Source organism: Diplotaxodon limnothrissa, linkage group LG6 (genome assembly GCF_057381915.1).
Source record: "Diplotaxodon limnothrissa isolate DT_005_m linkage group LG6, D_limnothrissa_male_GT1.1, whole genome shotgun sequence".
NCBI classification, from domain to species: domain Eukaryota; kingdom Metazoa; phylum Chordata; class Actinopteri; order Cichliformes; family Cichlidae; genus Diplotaxodon; species Diplotaxodon limnothrissa.
In genome coordinates, this window is record NC_140601.1 from 23759599 (window position 1) to 23777876 (window position 18278).

Consider the following 18278-nt stretch of genomic DNA (forward strand, 5'->3'; position numbering starts at 1 on the left):
ACGCAAAGTGTGAGGAAACTCACACAGACCATTTTTAGCACGAAGGGGGTGCACTGTTTCTTCCCGTTCGTCCTCTGTTAAGACAGTGTTCCCAGTGGACGCGCCGGCACAGGAGAGTTACTTAGAGTGTAATGCAGACAATGCTGTCATAAAACAAGGCTCATTAAAATGACTGAAGATTATATATTGGTGGTCAGTGGCGCTTCTTTATGTTGTTATTCTAATAAATCCATTCACTTGTTTTTTTTTTGCATCCTAAGTATAAAATTTGAAAAAGATTATCATGATAAATTTTTCTTTCTTAATCTTGTAGCAATGTGGTTCAGTGTTTGCAGTCTGCATTGCTTCTTAATCTGTTACTTGGTGTAAATTAATCACTACCTTCTACATGGCCAGGTTTCAGCTTTTCTTTCATTTTTTTTTTCTCTGGTTAATGATGAAACGGTTCACAAACATGTGATGTGATTTCATTTGAAAAGCAGAAGGGTAACAAGGGGAAATAGAAGATTAGATCTCAAAACTATGCTATGTAAATGTAGTGTAAACGGGACATTTAACAGGTAAATCTGGCAGAGGATTCACTTCTGTGTGAAGCATTATAATCAATAAATGCTCATTTTAAGAGTTCTGAATGTTTTTATATAAAATAAAAGTCTGTAAGAAGATGTAAGAAAAAAAAATGAAGCATGTTAAGTTGTTATTACTGTGTACCAGGGTATTTAGATTTATAATTGTTTTAGTATGGTCGTATATAATAGTAATCAGAACTGTCACCTCACAGCAAGACGGTTCTGGGTCTGTCAGCGTTTGTACGTACTCCCTGTGTTAGTTTTCTCCAGGTGTTCCTTCCATAGTCCAAAAACATCCATCTTAGCTTAACTGATTATCCTAAATTGGCCGTGAGTGTGAATGTTAGTCAATGGTCATCTGTCTCTGTGAATGTCCTGTGATATTCTGGGGACCTGCCCAGGTCCCGCGTCCTCCTGTGTACCCCCTCCTCTCCCTCTAAAAGAGCTGGGATAGGCTCTGCACTCCCGTGACTCTGAATTTGATAAGCAGTTAGACAAAGGAATGGGCTGAAGAAGGGCTCCCTTTATTAAACTGATAGGGAATGTATTGTACTGCATTAAAATGCCAGCAGAAGGAAATCTAGTGGATTATTCGGAGCCCAGTAAGCTGTGAAACATGTCTCCAAGTAGTAAACAAAGTATAACTAAACTGCCTTGAAGTAGTTTGGGTTTATTCCTGTGGATAACCATCAAGAAGAAAGCTTGGTACACTATTTCCCTCCAGAAAGGTGAGATGTCTCCAAAACAAAAATGTATATTATCTTTGAGTTAATAACTTTTAAGTCCTGAGATGACAAAAATAAGTCAGTGGTCAGATTAACAGCAGTCTATAAATCATTTTAACTAATACCTGAAAGGTGATTATGGTCGTCTTTGGAACAGCGAGTTAAAATCGTTTGATATGTCGACTATTTAATTTGATAAATTGGTCAGTAACAGATTTTTCTGGGTAATTTATCAACAGAACTTACAACTAATTATAAATCATCCTGGTAAAGAATTTCAGCTACTTCAACATTATAAATCCACCTACTGTGCAGTACTTGCAGCGGGTGGAGTACACTGCACGTTGTCATACAAACGACACATGATGTGAATCTTTTTAGTGATACCCTGAACCACGGAGAAGCATCTGAGCTTAAGCTCAAAGAATGTGATACACAGAAAAAAGACGCACATACAAAAACAAAATAGTTTATTCAATTTCATCATTAAGATTATTATACATTTTTGCATTGAAACAAGCTTCATTTTGGTATGGTGAGTCGTGTGTGTCCATTTTGATGTGGATCTTGATTGAATATGTTCAATGCTTCCATACGCAAAGAGACACTTGGTTGCTGTTTTTTTTTTTTTTTCTTAATGAACACCTGCCTGGAATCGTTACACGATGGGATTAGGGCAACAGTTGCATTAAAAAAGGAAGACGTCCTTTAAAAAAAACAACATATGGCGACATTCCAAACTATACAAACAAGATCCGGCAGGCCAATGTCTGAGAAGAGGTCAGGCATGTGTTTGAGAAGCACTTTTTGGTTGAGCTTTGAGGCAATGTTTGAAATGGCCTTGCTGGTGATGAGCCCATATGTCTGTTGATGTGTTTGTCTGTTTTCAAGGTTCTCTGTTTGTGTGTGTGTGTGTGTGTGCTTGAGTCTGGGAAGCAAACAGATGTGTATAAGAAGCAATGAAGTGGATATGAAATGTACCTGCAGCTGTTGTATGTGTATGTGTGTGTCTGTATGCTTGTATGCATTTGTGCTCAGAAGGAGAAGTATTTGGTGAACCACTCCTGCTTCAGCCCTTCTGTCCCCCTCTGCTCCAGGTATGGCCCCCTGCACCACACAAGACGCAGACAGGTTTAGTGTTTTAATCACAACTAATTCAGAAACATGACAGGAAGAAAAACATTCGTAACATTTTATAACACGTCCCACGACTAAGGGCATAATTCCCCTGTAATTAAAACAAATCTCAAAGGATTTTATTTGAAATTAAAATGTTATTATATCCGCATACTACTACTTTAAGGTAGGTACACTAGAATAAAGTTGGTAAGAAGTCAGAGGTTTTTACAGGGATTTAAACTACAGCGTAAGCAAAAAGGTAAATAATAGAATATCCATCATGTACATCTACTTAATGAATATTGAATAAAAAAAGTAAAAAGACAAAATTAAGGCAATTTGTGCCCTGAAAAGTACAGTGTGCGATGTAAGATGGGAACACATTGTTTTTATTCCAAATTAGTTACCTCATACTTAAAATTACTTATGGAGTCCTAAATTTACATAGTAATAATGCTAATAATAATAAGTAATTACAGTATAATTACTTCCTTGTTCCTGTAAAAACTCGACTTACCCCCTTATGGTAGTGTGTCTACGTTTAAGTATTTGTATGCAAATATAATTACATTACAATTTCGAATTAAATGACATTTATTACAGGTTAATTACACCTTTAGTTGTTATGCTAAGGTGTTCAATTGCAGTCAGAAAAGAGAGAAAGGAAAGCAGCAGGACCATGACTGTTTCAGCTTATAAAGACTGACATTTACTGAATACCTTCTTTAGGACAAGACGTCACCTCACTGGTATTTACACTATATTACAGCTGTTAGACCTTTGGTACATCTGTGGTTCATGAGGAAGAGTGGGCTGTGTACCAATTGGAAGGTCTGTGGCTCAAGCTCCAGCATGTTCAGGTGTTTTTAAAGAATAAAGTGTTGCATGAGTGAAAATGATCAGCCGATAAAATGGCAGCAACTCAATGCCTTTAGGTATGTAGACATGGTCAAGACCACCTCCTGAAGTTCAAATTGAGCATCAGAATGGGGAAGAAAGGTGATTTAAGTTACTTTAAATTTGGTATGGTAGTTGGTGCTTGAAAGGCTGAAGCGTCTGATCTGCTGGGACTCTCCTTTTATTTTACAGAGAATGGTTTGAAAAAGAGACAATATCCAGTGAGCGGCAGCTCTCTGTTAGAAAATGTCTCGTTGATGACAAAGGTCAGAGGAGAAAACTACAGTAACAGGAGGCGTGCTACAGCAGCTAAGAACAAGAAACTGAGGCTACAGTTGGGGAAGGCTCATCAAAACTGGACAATAAAATATTGTACTGAACATGACTTTGAGTTCACTGAACTCAAATGGCCTCCACAGTCACCAACAGAGAACCACTTGGATGTGTTAATAGGGGCGAGTCACGTTATGGATGTGCAGCCGACAAATCTGACAGTTCTGAAGACAAGACGGGATCAAACCTGGCATTAGCAAGGTGAACCTTGGATCGTTTTATTTAATGTCGTCACTAAGAATTATTGTTGTATTTGTATGCATAAATCCTCAGTAGTCATAAACTGATTATTACATGATCACACAGCAATGAGTACACAAGGTCAGGATAACATCCCTCTTCAAAATGTCTGTCTTAATTAGACTTTTTGTGACTGCATTGTTTCATCTGTCTTGATCCACGACCTCCGTAAACCCTGTTCTGATTAATTCATGGACTCATGGACCATGAAAGGTTTGTCTGTAAATTATGATCCACATTAGAGTCACAAACCGCTGAGCTAACAAAAACACAAAGCCGACAGACCAACATGTGACATCACAGAGTCTATGTGCTATCTTTTATATACAGTCTATGTTTGCAGCAATGGTTTGCACTGTTGCCTCATTTGCATGTTCGCCACGTGTTTGCGTGCGTTCTCTTCGGGTACTGTGACTTCCTCCCACAGTCCTAAGACATGCAGTTAGTGGGGTTAGGTTAATTGGTGATTCTAAATTGCCCATGAGTGTGAATAGTTGTTTGTCTCTCTGTGTGTTAGCCCTGTGAGAGACTGGCCATCTGTCCTGGGTGTACCCTGCCTCTCGCCCTATGGTAACTGGGATAGGCTCCAGCCCCCATGTGACACTGATTAAGGTTGGCAGTAAATGTCAAAGTAAGATCCACATGAATAGGAAGGTTGTAAAACATGATTCTGTAGCGGGATGATCGGCGTTATTTATTAATCATGATGTAGTTAATTACTTATTCAGTACTTAAAGTTGCATTTGTAGTAGTACTTGCAAGAATGAGACCAAATTTTGCCACCATGACAGACACAAAGAGTCACAAATGTGGAAACATCACCAGCCACGCTGTCATGGAAAGTGATGACTGCTGGTAGGGCAGGTTTCCATCAAGAGATCTGCAGCGGACAGCTACAGCTGGCTCATCTTGAACTAAGCGCTGAGATTAACACAGACTGACAGCTGATTAATCCCGACATCCAGTTCATGCCAGCGATCTGAGTCCTTGTTGTAACAGTTTGATTAATGTCATCACTAAGAATTATTGTTGTATTGCTCCCTCTACTTTTTATCATATTTTCATATCTTTATATAAAGTTCAAAAGGTTGTTAATACAACTTGTTGAACATGTGATATCCCTGGTAAGGATTAAGTCAAAAAGTAAAAAAATATTAAAAATAAGTTTGATTTTTGGTTTCTTATCTCACCCTGAGGAAGTCAGCTGGCTGAATCAAAACATTCATACCTGATTGAGTGGGCCTGCAGGTGTACGTGTGGGTCCAGGCAGGAGGGGGACACGTATCGGATGCCCGTCTGAGGCGAGGGGCAGACGGGGAGAGGTGCCGTCGGCGCCGGCGTCGGTGGGATGCAGGAGGTCCGGGTTCTGGCGGAGCGAGAGAGGGAGGGCGAGGAATGCTGGGTGAGGGGGAGGGACGTGTGTTTGTGTGGGAGAGAGGAGGTGGAGTAGTGGGGCGAGGTTTGAGGGTGGGAGGAGGACTGGTGGGGGAGGGTTGAGGAGGAGTGCTGATGGACGGAGGGGGAGGAGGAAGACGAGGAGGAGGAGTGGGGCACAAAGATGCTCCTGTTGTAAGTGCCGGCCGTGGAGATGCTGGTGACACGAGGAGGCGACTCGGCACGTTTCCTCTGTGGAAAAAAATAAATAAATAAAAATTGACACATAGGTTAGAGTTTAAAAAAAAAAAGGATCAGTTTTTCAGAGCGCTCAGTATAACCAGCAGAAATCTGGACCCACTGGTTGCGATTTATGACTAATGGGGCAAAATCAGTCTCTCTTTTGTTGCTCAAACAAATGATTGGTTAGTTGCACTCAGACTACAAGTGGCCTGTAAGCTAGAAAATCTCCTACTTGCAAATTGTGCATATTTACAAGCACATATCTGTTTAAAGGAGGCTTCGCTCTCACATCCAGGCCCACATATTTTATTCTTGGACAGCTTTGCATGACTGACAGTTCAAAACAGTGCTTATATTTAGCTTTTACTGGGTGTTGGTGCAGAGCCTTGGTTCATCTTCTGTCTGAAACAAGCTGTTGAAGCTCCTCTCTCTTTAAGGTCAGCCAACTTTCTTCTGATTGGCTGCTACTCAAAAGCAAAAGATCCAAACAGCAGGTGGCCAAGGTGTCTGTGCTCACAGCCAGAGCTGCCTCGCAGATCCAAGAGGAGAAAAAAGCAAAACTGAGAATTTAGAGCAGTCTGAAGCTTGAGCTTCTGGCTTGAATTTGGCTGTTTAGACAACCAACCTATATTTAAAAAAATGTACAATGTTGTGTAAATGTCGTGAGTGGCCCTTCATTTCTTTATTTTTTGCAAGAAAAATGGGAAATAGGTGCATTGATTTATAGAAACGCGCAAACAAGAATAGAGATAACAGAGGTTGCAGAAGTCTAATAAGCTTGAAAGTCAATATTTGGTTTGACCACCTTTATTCTTCAACACAGCTGAACTCTATTAGACAAGCGTTCTTGTTATTCCTTTAAGTGGTCCTCAAGAATAGTTTAGGACATTCAAAGCTCTTCTTTGGATGTTGGCTGCCTTTTCCTTCATTCTCTGTCATGATGAAAAATGAAACTGTTGCCAGTCTGATTCTTTCCAGATGGTGGATCAAAATCTCACGGCACTTTTTTGCATTCATAATCAATTTTGACAAGCTCTCCAAAACCACCGGCCAACTATGACAGACCCTCCATCATGTTTTCTAGATGTCTGTAGAGACTCACTGTTGCGCCTCTCTCCTGACCTTATGCATACATACTGACAAAAGTTTGAAGCAAAATGTTTAAATTTGGAGTAATTATTTGATGAGATATGTTGCCACAGATTTTCAGTCCATTTCTTGTTTCATTTGGCATAACTCAGCCTTTTCAACCTATTTCCCTTCCTTAAGAATGGCTTCTTGACAGCCACCCTTCAACTGGGACCACTTGTGATGAGGATTCAGTGAAACATAGACGGATCTACTGAAGGGCCAGGAGCATCTTTCAGGTGCCGTATCAAGTCTTTGCTGTATTTTTTTTCCTATTTCTTAAAGATATAACTTTCAGATAATGTTCGTCTGCTGTAGATGGGTTTACTGAGATATAGGCTTTTGGCTTACTGTGGTATCTTTGGTAGTTTTCATAGACTCAAATAAAGAACTTGAATAAATGTTTTTGCAAAAGTCTCCTAAATTTAAAACGAGTTCTTTGTGTAGTCAGGACACTGGTCAGGACAATGCCATTTGAACAAACAACAAACAAAGAAAAACAAACATCCATCTGAGCGTGAAAACTCGGGTACATTGGACTGAAAAATGAAAATGAAAAAAAGCTGCAAATGTTCAAAGAAAGACTAAGAGACCTTCAGAAAACCTGGAGAACTACTACGCAAGACCACTCTTAAAATTAGTTTATGTTAGTGTTATGTTGGTAAGTTTATGTTGCAAAGCAAGTGCCCACTAGTCAATTTAGTGAAATGAGTGAAATTAGTAAAGCCACACGTGTTCAGTTATTATGAAGGCCACCATAGTTCATTTTCAGCCACATATTCTGTCCTGTAAATACTACACATGTATTAAATCATACTCTGAAAATAGTCCCCAGCTAAATGCACATTTTATCTTTAAGTAGTAAGTTTGATTAAATCGGCAGTTAAGGAAAATGTTTTATGTCCTTTATGATTTATATTAAAACGAAACAGCAGAGTCTGAAGTGTTCAGTGTTTAGGCGTTACAGGAGAAGAAGACACATCCCGAAATAAGTGTAGTTTTACTGAAACTTCTCAGTAACAAATGCATGGACATAAATACAAAAGTTGGTGGCCCGCAGCCATCATAGGAGCCTGTCGACAGGCTGCAGGTGATGATGCGTGTCAGCATTTTTAAATGTACCACGCCAGATGGTCGGTAAGCACAAATCCACGACTGACACCAAACAAGTGCAAGTGAAGGCACACAGAATCCTGCACTTTACAGCAGCCTCGATTTATTAGTCACACTCCTGAGAAGCTTTGATTAAAGACGCGAACGCCTCAAAATCGATTTCATCATGTTTGCACGTCAGCTGATAACAGGTCAAACTAAAAAAAAAAAAAAGAGCTGCATAATATAAGTTCCCACATCTTTCACACATCTGCGTCTTTAGTTGCCAAATGCAATGTTAGTAAAAGCCGAGTGATGATGGAGTTATTGCAGGGAGGGCAGGCACACTGGTGACGTGGTGAGTGGGCGAACTTCTGCGTTTCACTGTTTCGTGCCCCAGAAACCGAAGCCGGCTTCGGCCCAGCGAGCCCTTCTGGTTGGATGGAGGCTCACTCTCACGCGCGTGAGCCGAACACACAAACTCACCATCGTGGTTGGCGTGATGCTCCCGGGGCGGGACTTGCTGTCACGGAGCCCGAGGCTACTGTTGTCCCCGGCAACAGGAGGGTAGAGCTGCAGCTGATGCCTCTCTTCCTGGAGGCAAGGAGGACGAGGAAGGACTTTCACTGGCCTTATTCACAATTGTTTCTGTTGTTGTTCTTGTTGTAGGGTTTGAGTTGTGTCTGGAGGGTGTAAATGTTTGCTAAGCTGCCTCATGTCACACAGATGGTAGATGCAGCACTCAGTCAGAGGACACTGAAAAATGTAGTTTTCTCCTACGCACACATGACCGCTGATGATTAATGAAGGCACTGTTCCACTGGGTTTAGTCTGAGTCATTTAAATATTTATGGTTTGGGAAAAATGCTCATTTATGCAGCCAGATTTTTAACTCCCAGTCTCAACACACTGTGTGATTTTGATTTTTAGCTTGCTACTGTTAGAGTTTGGATCAGAGCAGCTGCTATAATCAGTCTGTCTGTGTTTAAAAGATTATTTTTTTGGTATATTTTTTTCTTTAGAGAGTGAGTTTTAGCAACTAAACACTTTGAAGGAAATCAAACCAGGGATGCTGCAGTCAGATGGGACCTTGGACCACCTCAGTCTCCAGAGGAAAACAAAGCAACTGCTAAGAAATCAATACAAGGCAACATTATGCTAAAGATACGTCAAGAGGAATCACTGCAGTGAGTCTGTGCTACACCGCGTGTTTTAATGCTGACCCATACAGTTGTGTATATCAGACAACGGGCAAGATGTAAGTTAATTTAAGTGTTCATGTAACTTTTTTAACACATCTTTTATGTTGGTTATACTTTTACTGTAGCCAGTTAATCAAGTTATCCAACACGTGGACCTTTGCTCATTTTGTTCAAGTCCTCTGCTAAAGAAAAATGGAAGGTCATGGAAGCCATGAAGTTCCTGGTGCTCGGGCCAAACCTCAGCGCAGATTCTGCAAGGGTGTCATCAGGTTTTAGTGCAGTAACTAAAGCACTACTGTAGTGCTTCCAAAATCAATGATTGATCAATGCAATGATTACCTTTTTAACCAAAAAGAAAATTATGAAAGAAAAGTAGTAATGCACATGGGCAGGTTGTAGGGCACAGGCTCATCTAAGCAAATCTTATCTTTAACCTCCAGAAAACTTGCTTATATTTTTTTCCATTGTGGTGTTCCCAAAGATGAAGAAAAGCCCATCAGCGGATCAGTAAGATAAGATAAAAGTACTGTACATCACCACCTATACATTCCACTTACAGGTGGAGCTTGGCCATGGAAGCCCATATCAAGAAGCTCCTGGTGCACAATGTTTGTGCCGATTTTAATGACAGAGCAAGTTTGGAGCGCTGCAGTTATTCAGTCAGCAGAGCATTGGTGGCTTTTACGCCTCGGTGGCAATGGGGCCGAAAACACAGGGGTGGTCCAATATATTTGTCCATGTAGTGTATTAATACTTAGCTATATTAGCTGTATTGCTTTGGGGGGAAAAAGTTTACACACATACTTCTTTTAGCTGCATCTGTCTCTCATCTAAAGAGACAATACAAACATTTAAAGATTCATTTTGTTAGCAAATCCATTAAAAAGCCTCAACTAGCCAACTTTGACAGGCCAGCTGTGGCAGTCAGCACTATTTTTAAAAAAAGGCCACAATTATAAAGCCTTATTGTTTAAAAGACTGACTCATTTCCTAAAACTAATGGGCACTGTAGTTTTCAGCAATCATTATTCAAACAGGAGTAAATAGGGTAATTAATGAGGACTATTTTCAGCCGAGTATTTATACATATTTGCTACAGTAGTGAGTAATTTTGGCAAGACTGTGTGTGTGTGTGTGTGTGTGTGTGTGTGTGTGTGTGTGTGTGTGTGTGTGTGTGTGTGTGTGTGTGTGTGTCTGCAAGTGCAACAATGGAGTTCTATGGCACAGATGATGAATAAATAATAAACATCAGACTCTTTTACTTTTTTCCTTTTGCGAGTCACACTGTGTCTCTGTTAGTTTTACTTCCTGTCTCTGTCTTCTTCGCTCCACTGTGATTTTCTTCTTCACTCTTATTGGTTTTACATGTGCTTAATCAGTCATTTAGTTCTCCGTTTCGCAGTCCTCGCCTTCTCCCGGTTGTATTTCAGTCTGTCTATTTCCAGCCCGTGTTTCTCGGCTGTGATCCTGACAGGTTACCATTTCCTGTTTGTGCTCGGTTTAGTTTCTGCTCTCTTTGTAGTATTTTTGGATTCTTTTGAAAACCAGTAGAGCTTTAGTCTTCTGTCTTGGATTTATTTTTTATTATTTTTTGTAGCATCTTTTTGTTATTTGGTTCCTTTTGCCCCTTTTTTTCTCCTTTATTTAAACTACTGTTGTGATGTTTCGTGAGTTTGTCGACTTCTACTTCTCCTGAAACTTTTCATATTATTTTATTTCTAACACAAATTGGCCCATTGGCATGGCAAGAGCAACGGAAAGTTGTGTGTAGTTTTTTACAAACCAGTAAATAAATTAGATGTATGTTGTTAAGCATTATGGGTGAAATGGTTGTAATTTTCCAACACTAACTATCACATTTAGGTTAGAAGGACAAACCCCAAAATTGCGCAAAAAATGTTTTTTATATTCTCTGAGGTCTCTCATACAGGAAAGAAAATTCTTTTTACTATAAAAGCGGTTAAATTACTAAATATTGTAGTAAATGAAAATAAAAAGGTACAAAATAAAGCAGAGTTTTACTTTTGTGATTTCATAATGAAAGCTCTGATTCTAGGTGTGACACTGCACAGCGTGTTCCTCTACATGTCTGAAAAAACTGAATGTGTTTGATCATCCCAAATCGGATATTTTCAGATGTATGCAAACTCATTCCCATTCTTTTGCAACAAACCACCAAAACTGATCACAGATACTTCATTTTTTTGTCTGATGTCACCTGTTTTTTCTGGCACCATTTGGGTTTAGGGTGGCAACCTTAGAATTGTGAAATAATCGGTATATATTGGTTCAGTTTGTGCTCTTGCTGCTGATACAAAGACTTTTTCTGTTGAATTGAAAGCAAAACAAACCACCGACCCAGCTAACCCTGCTGAGAGATGTAACTAACCACTTACAGCTGGAAAAGGGAAAATTGGGACTTATTCTTTGGGATATCACAACCCTTTATTGACAACTTTAACAAATCCAAGGCATGAAAAATCTGTCTGTATTATGTTCTTTAACATCCTTTTTCTCCTACTGTTGTTGTTGTTTGATCTTCTGTAATATCTATGCTCATATCGTCAATAAAGAAAGTTCAAAAACCAAAAAACCTAAACTAAATCTGACTGTCTCGATGCAATTAGGGAATACAGCCCTAAAGACAGGCACGATGGGCGGAAATTTTAGATTTGAAGTTTTTTGATGAATGGATTCATATACTTTTTAACAGTTCTTGTCAGGGTTAGTTGGAACAGTCAGACTGTGCTGAAATCAACAACATATCTTGTGGGACTGTATCAGGTATACTCACTGTTTTACATTAAAAAGTGTCTGATGTTGTCCAAGTAAAATCTATCTATAAGTATTTTTGCAGTGAAGCATGCCTAACATATCCAGAGTACAGGGATGCACTGCTGCAGAAGCCCTGATGCTAACCATAGAAAACTATACTTATAATATCTGCCACAGATAAATATAAGTAGATAAAAAACAAGTTGAACTATTCAAAAAAAAAAGTGCTTCTGTTTAAATAACAGGATCATAAACCACCCCACTCGGTCATTTTTGGATCTTTGAGGGTTAAAAAAGTCATAGGTTTTGCGTTAATGTGATGGTTTTTGTGTGTGCTCTCACCACTAATCGTTTGATGAGCTGGTCTCTCTCCGTCAGCCTCTCCTGGAGTCTCCCCAGCTGCAGGTCGTCACATCGAGGCTCCCTCCGCCTGCAGCGTTCCTCCCGCTCTCGCAGCCTGCAGTTAAATCATATACAGAAACACACACCTTTCTCACATACCTGCACACCTTTTCACCCCCATACATGCACACACACACACCCCCGACCCCTCCAGCCCTCCGGGTGTCTTATCTCCTCGGGTCTCTCCTCTACTCACTCATTCTCCAAGGCCACGATTCGCGCCTGCAGGTGACTCTGCGCGTTGCTGTATTCGGACACCAAACTCTGCATCTCCCGCTTGTGCTCCCTCCTGATCTCCTCCACCTCCTCTCGCCTCTTCTCCTCCTCCCGCTCCTTTCTCTTTTCCTCGTCCAGCTCCTCCTCTTTGATGTCGTCCTCTTTTCTCTCGTCCCAGTGCTTCTGCGACTCCTCGAGTTTCTCCATTTCCACTCTCAGCTTCTCCACCTCCTCCTTCAGACGTTGTGCTTCTTCCTCCAGCTGGGCGTCCCTGTTCTTCCTTATTTCTGCGCGTTCCTCTTCTTTCTCTTCGGCCTCTGAATTCTTTTGCACTGAGCTAAGAAGGACACAGCAGAGGAAAAAAGTGGAAACAATGGCGCATGTGGCATCTTTAATACAAAATAAGAGGTGTTTGCTGGTTGCTAAAAATCTACACAAAAAGAAGACGTACACGATACCTCTGCACTATTTTGCCATATACTACAGTACATTTTCAGTAATGTTGTCTACCAGCCATAGTCTAATATAATCCATTTGCATCAGCTAACTAAACTTTGAATGATGTGCTGTAAAGACAGATGTGTCTCCAGTAACAGATGTTGCTTAGATAGTTTTGCCAAGCTTAGCTTCACAACTGATATCTGGAGCTATGAAGTGTGTCCAGACAAATGTATTATTCACAGCTTAGCTGTTGAAGCGAGGGAAAAGACAGCATCAGATTGGTATCAGTGGATACTCATGGTTGTGATGTCAGTGTCAAAGTATTTACCCGAGAGGTGAGGGTGCATACAACGTGCCCTGAACACCAAATTCTCAGGTTTATCCAGACCAAAGGTGTCAATTTTTCTTTTCTGTCTATATCAGAGGGACAGTATGGAGACACAGTAAAAGAGACGAAGCTGAGATGGTTTGTGCAGAGGAGGGATAGAGAATATTTTGGACAAAGGATGCTGAAGACGGAGCTGTCAACAGGAGGAAGAGCTCAGATAAGATTTGTGGATGAGTGAAGGGTCAGTGTCACAGACGAGGATGCTAGGGATACAGTGAGATGGAGACAGCTGATCAACCGCGGCAACCCCAAAAGGGATCAGCCGAAAGGAGGAGAAGAATAAGAAGAGGACTGAAGTAAAAGGATATCCACACAGGAAGTTACCAGCGACAATCCGAGACCACAGAAAGTCTGTGACGTTCAGCAACTGCAGGAATAATGAACGAAATAACTGGTGATGCAAACTGGGTGGGTCCTGAGTTAAACCTTTCTCAAAATCTTTGATTAACGTATGACAGAGTAGTAGATACATTAGAGAGTTACGTAGGCAACCAAGCACCAGCTACAAAGCGATGTGTGAAGAGTGAAACGTTTCCTGTGTGGACAACCCTTAAGATATGTACTGGTCAGAGTCTGAAAGAGGGACTTCTCTTTTTTTAATAACTGTAACGTTCTGTTTGTTAAACTACAGGACAAAGTCTGAGTGATGAGCTGCCGGTTCATTTCTCAAATTTATGTCTTAGAAAGTGGTTAAGCCGACGGAGCAGGGCTGACAGATTTCTTTAATAATGTGGAAAAACTCAGAGGTGCTGTTTAAATTGCACTCATTTTTCTTGAGACATCCCAGGCTTTTCATCATCACTTTCATAAAAGGATGGCTCATTAAATGTGAATGTATTTAAAATGCATTTACACTAAAGGAAAGGGGAAAAGATTTGGAGGTCTTCCTTGGGCAACATTTTTTTAATGGACCAGCCCGCTTAAGATTATACCAGCTGTATGCGGCCAACAAACGAAAATGGGTTTGACACCGCTCTTCTAGATCATGTGCTGGATGTCATGGCAGATGGCTGCCCCTCCCTGAGCCTGACTCTGGTTCTGCTGGAGATTTCTTCCTGTTAAAGGGGAGTTTTTCTTTCCCACTGTCGCCAAGTGCTTGCTTACAGGTTGTCGTCTAATTTGGGGTTTTTCTCTGTTTTACTGTAGGGGCCTTCCTGCTTTTCACCCCTCAACTTCATTGTGGTGAATGGTAAAGTGAGGCCTTGCGAAACAAACACTGAAACATTCGAGGCAACGCTGTCTGAACTGTATCGAAGTTTGGAAGCAATCACCTCTTTCCACAGCAACAGCTACATCCTAGTTTTTTCTATCATATATTGTGAAAGAATGTCACAGGAAAGCTACATATTACACCAGACTCTCAATAATTATGATAAATAATTATGATCACCATGTGTTTTGGAGAAATCCGCAAACAAGCGAAAAAAAATTAAAAACTGGGATCATTGACGATAGCGAGCTGTGTCGCTAATGAAGTGTTTCAGCAAATATTAATGTAACCCTGTTGTTTTGACACACGTGAGGCTGCTTCAGCTGCTTATTAAATCAGTGTGGTGCATGAAAAAACATGTTATAAGATAAAAGTCTGCTGTGCTTCTTGTGGTAGCCACACAGGAGATACTTGTGGGAGATGTTTCGTCCACAGTGGAATGAAGTGTTAAACAATGTAGCTCACGATGCTTACAGAAGATGAATATTATTGTTACACTATCACATGACTAATGTTATTATTTAACTCTTTTCTTACTATTTATAGTAACAAATATTTTTTACTTTTTCCAAGTCCAAATGCAGCACCAAGACCTTTTGGGTCTCAATTTGCTGTGGTCATGTGACTTGAGTGTTTAGAAACATTTGTAAGACTGGTGGGTTTTTGGGTTTTTTGGGGGATTTTGACTTTATTCTGTCTCCTTCGTCCTCTTCCTCTGCAGCTGTCACAGGTTTGGGTTCGGGTGTGGGACTTCATTTCCAACATCCTGGTCTGTGTTCAGAGCTCCAAGGAAAAGTTTAGCAAACTTCCTCCAAACTTGGATGAGATGACGGGTAAACGCGAAGCTCCAGGGAGGAGCTTTGGCTGGCTTAACATAGAGACTGTGAGAAGCTGGGAACAGCTAGTGCAGTTAAAAATATACAAGCTCACCAGTTTGTTCGCTCTTGGTGTTATCTTCCTCCCCTGTCTCTGTCATCATGTTTGGTTTTAGTCTTCATGTCTTTTAGTTGTTTTCTCTTTTACTTTGAACATTAGTTTGCTCAAGCAATTTGTTGCAGTTTTGCTTCATTTTTCATGTTTTCCTTTCTTTTTTGCCCTCCTTTGTTACTGTCTGCCCGCCCTCATTAGCTCCGTGTCTGGATCGAACCGCAGTCTCATCCTCAGTCAGCTCTCTGTGTGTGGGTTTGTGTGTGTCTTGTCTGTTGTGTTTTGGTATCCGTTCACCTTCAGTTCCTACCTGCTTGTTAACACAGTAATCAGCTTTTTAAAATAAAGTTTGTTTGATTTTTGTTCCATTTGCTCAGTTTTTTATGAACTCGTTTTAAGTCTAGAGGTGATAGATCTTTTAGAGCGGTGGCCCCCAGGTTGTGGAATGCTCTCCCTCCATCATTACGTTGCCTTGATTGTATTTATTCTTTTAAAAAGCAGCTTAAGACTCTTTTATTTAGATTGGCTTTTAATTAGATTTGTGCTGTGTGTTTTATTATTAATGTATTTTATGTATTTCTGTTTTATATTACTGTGAAGCACTTTGTGGTTTTTATCCTGTGAAAAGTGTTATATAAATAAATTGATTTGATGTTGATTTGATTTAATCTGCATTTGGGTCCATGTCTGATTCTGGCACAATTAACACATTCGATTTACTTTAGCTGCCATGTTTTTGCTTGGTTCGCTAAGCTAAGTCATTCATGATTTCTTATTTTACGTTGCTGCTTCCAGTGTGCCATTCACTGCAAATTCATTTAGTTGTCACTTTGGTCCCAGTTGCAAAACAATTCCATCAAACTATTTAAACTGACAAGAAATTAGGTGGAAAGTATTTTTGTGAATGCCAAACATTCATAGTTTCTCTGTAAAATCGATGGCTTTCGCCTTGACTGATGGACTCAGTGTTACCGTCCCTACCTTTCCTTTAACTGCTTCTTCAGTGCTGCGTTTTCTCTCTGCAGCTCTAGCATGGCGCAGCGACTCTCGTCCAGCTGCCGCTCAAACACCTGATACTGGTTCTGCTGCTTCAAATCCTTCACACACACACACACACACACACGAATAAAGTAGTAGACAACAGAAGTTGACTTGCTGGAGTTACAGGCAATGAATCACAGGTATTGAGGCCAAGAGGTGTGTGTTTGTGCGCACACGGTGTGGGTGATTTACCTGTTGCAGAGCCATCATTTGTGTGTGCGCCTGTAGTTGAGCCTGTAGGTCTTCTATCTGCTGCATGTGTCTCTGGGTCATCTGTCTGCTCCACTCCGTGTGCTGCTGGGTCAGCTCTGCTCGCTGCTTATCTGCACACACACACACACACACACACACACACACACACACACACACACACACACACACACACACACACACACACACACACATACACACACACAAAACCACATACCGAAAACAAAATCAATGGGCCCCACTGTTACAGGTACCCTTCTGCTGTTGCCATGGTGAAGTGTATCCATGGCAATGGCAACTTCACTGTTGAATTTATAATCTCAATGCAATGTGTATATCGTTGTGCATGTGTGTGTGTGTGTGTGCTTGCTTATTTTGCTCATGTAGCTGTGTACATGCTATCCAGAGTGTGTTAATGCCTGCATGTGCTTATGCTAATGCTAATGGGTGTGTGTGTGTGTGTGTGTGTGTGTGTGTGTGTGTGTGTGTGTTACCCAGCTCCAGGTGGTGCATTGTCTGAAGTCTGTTCCTCTCAGACAGCAGCTCTTCTTTTGCCCGTCTCTCTAACGCCTGCAGCGCCATGGCATGACTGTGTCTCTCTTCGGCTAGCGACTGCGTTTGGGGCTCCTCCAACAAATGAACACATTTTTTTTTTAGAACCACAGCAGCAATTCTTCTTAAGCTCACAAAAACCCATTGTTGCAGTAAACGCACACACACACTCACAGACCAACATAATGTTGCCTATTCACTGCGGCACTTTCATTGAAGCTGCTAAATTATTCATCACAGAGAAAATCTATGAACGGGCGCGCGTAGGATTTTTAAAAATGACTGTGCATCATGTGCGTACCTGCAGCAGCTCCCTCAGTTTCTTGTTTATCTCCTTTGTGTCTTGGACCTCCTTCCTCAGCTTGTCAATTTCAGGATTCACGTGGCAATCATCTCCCTGGCCTGCCTTCTTTTTCTCTGCCTGCATTGGTGACAAATTGGGAGCAAAGGATTTTTAAGGCTCTCCATGCTGTCAAAGTAATCCTGAGATAATGAGTCTGCAGCAAGAATTAAATGGAGATGCCACTTTTGTTTTAGGATGTGCATACTCAAACAGAATAAATAAGCAGGCTTATGGAACAAATTAGAAGAGCCCTCCAACAATTTAGCATCGCACGCCCAAAAAGTTGAACGGATTACATGAAACATCCCGACTTTAACTTTCTAGAGCGCATCCAGAGCTGTTGTTTCCTACACTTAAAATACAATAAGAGAGACTCTTTTTGCCTCGTAAACACCCACATCTTTTAAAGTCCTCATTCAAGTTTGAAATGCAGGATTTCTGCCATACAGAAAGCTACAAGACAAAGCAAAGGCGTGATGGACACAAAGTCAGGGTCGTGTTCTCAGACTTGGCAAAGATTAGAGTTTACACAACTGTTTTTAGAGGCTACAAAGCACTTAACACAGCTAATAAACTGACCTGGATATGTATCAGGTAAATTTGTATTATGTAAATTTAAAATTTAGCATGTGTGTGACTTTTTACCCAGGCCATCTAACCTCTTCTGGAAGCCAACAACTCCGACATACCCCTTGTGCCAAGGGAAGAGAAGCATGGCCTAAGCTTGGCAAAGGGCTGCTGTCCCTGATGCATCCATCTGAGTGAGTGTGTGTGTGATGGTTAAAAAGCGCTTTAAGGCACAGAAGAATAATGTGGCCTGAAGTAAAAATTGCTTTGAGCGCTCCGTTAGA

At 40.8% G+C, this 18278-nt stretch overlaps 1 protein-coding gene across 1 annotated transcript in view; it reads right to left on the reverse strand.

Moving 5' to 3' along the window:
- Positions 1-1869: 1869 nt before the first annotated feature.
- Positions 1870-18278, reverse strand: part of fam184b (family with sequence similarity 184 member B) — a 31513-nt gene continuing 15104 nt past the window's right edge. The window contains exons 10-18 of the mRNA XM_085355962.1: positions 17386-17505; positions 17027-17159; positions 16515-16645; positions 16263-16378; positions 12296-12652; positions 12040-12154; positions 8207-8314; positions 5112-5509; positions 1870-2401 (exon numbers count right to left, since the gene is read on the reverse strand). Of these exons, the coding sequence (XP_085212088.1) occupies positions 2329-2401; positions 5112-5509; positions 8207-8314; positions 12040-12154; positions 12296-12652; positions 16263-16378; positions 16515-16645; positions 17027-17159; positions 17386-17505 (1551 nt within the window). The 3' untranslated portion in view covers positions 1870-2328. The remainder of the gene's footprint in view (positions 2402-5111; positions 5510-8206; positions 8315-12039; positions 12155-12295; positions 12653-16262; positions 16379-16514; positions 16646-17026; positions 17160-17385; positions 17506-18278) is intronic.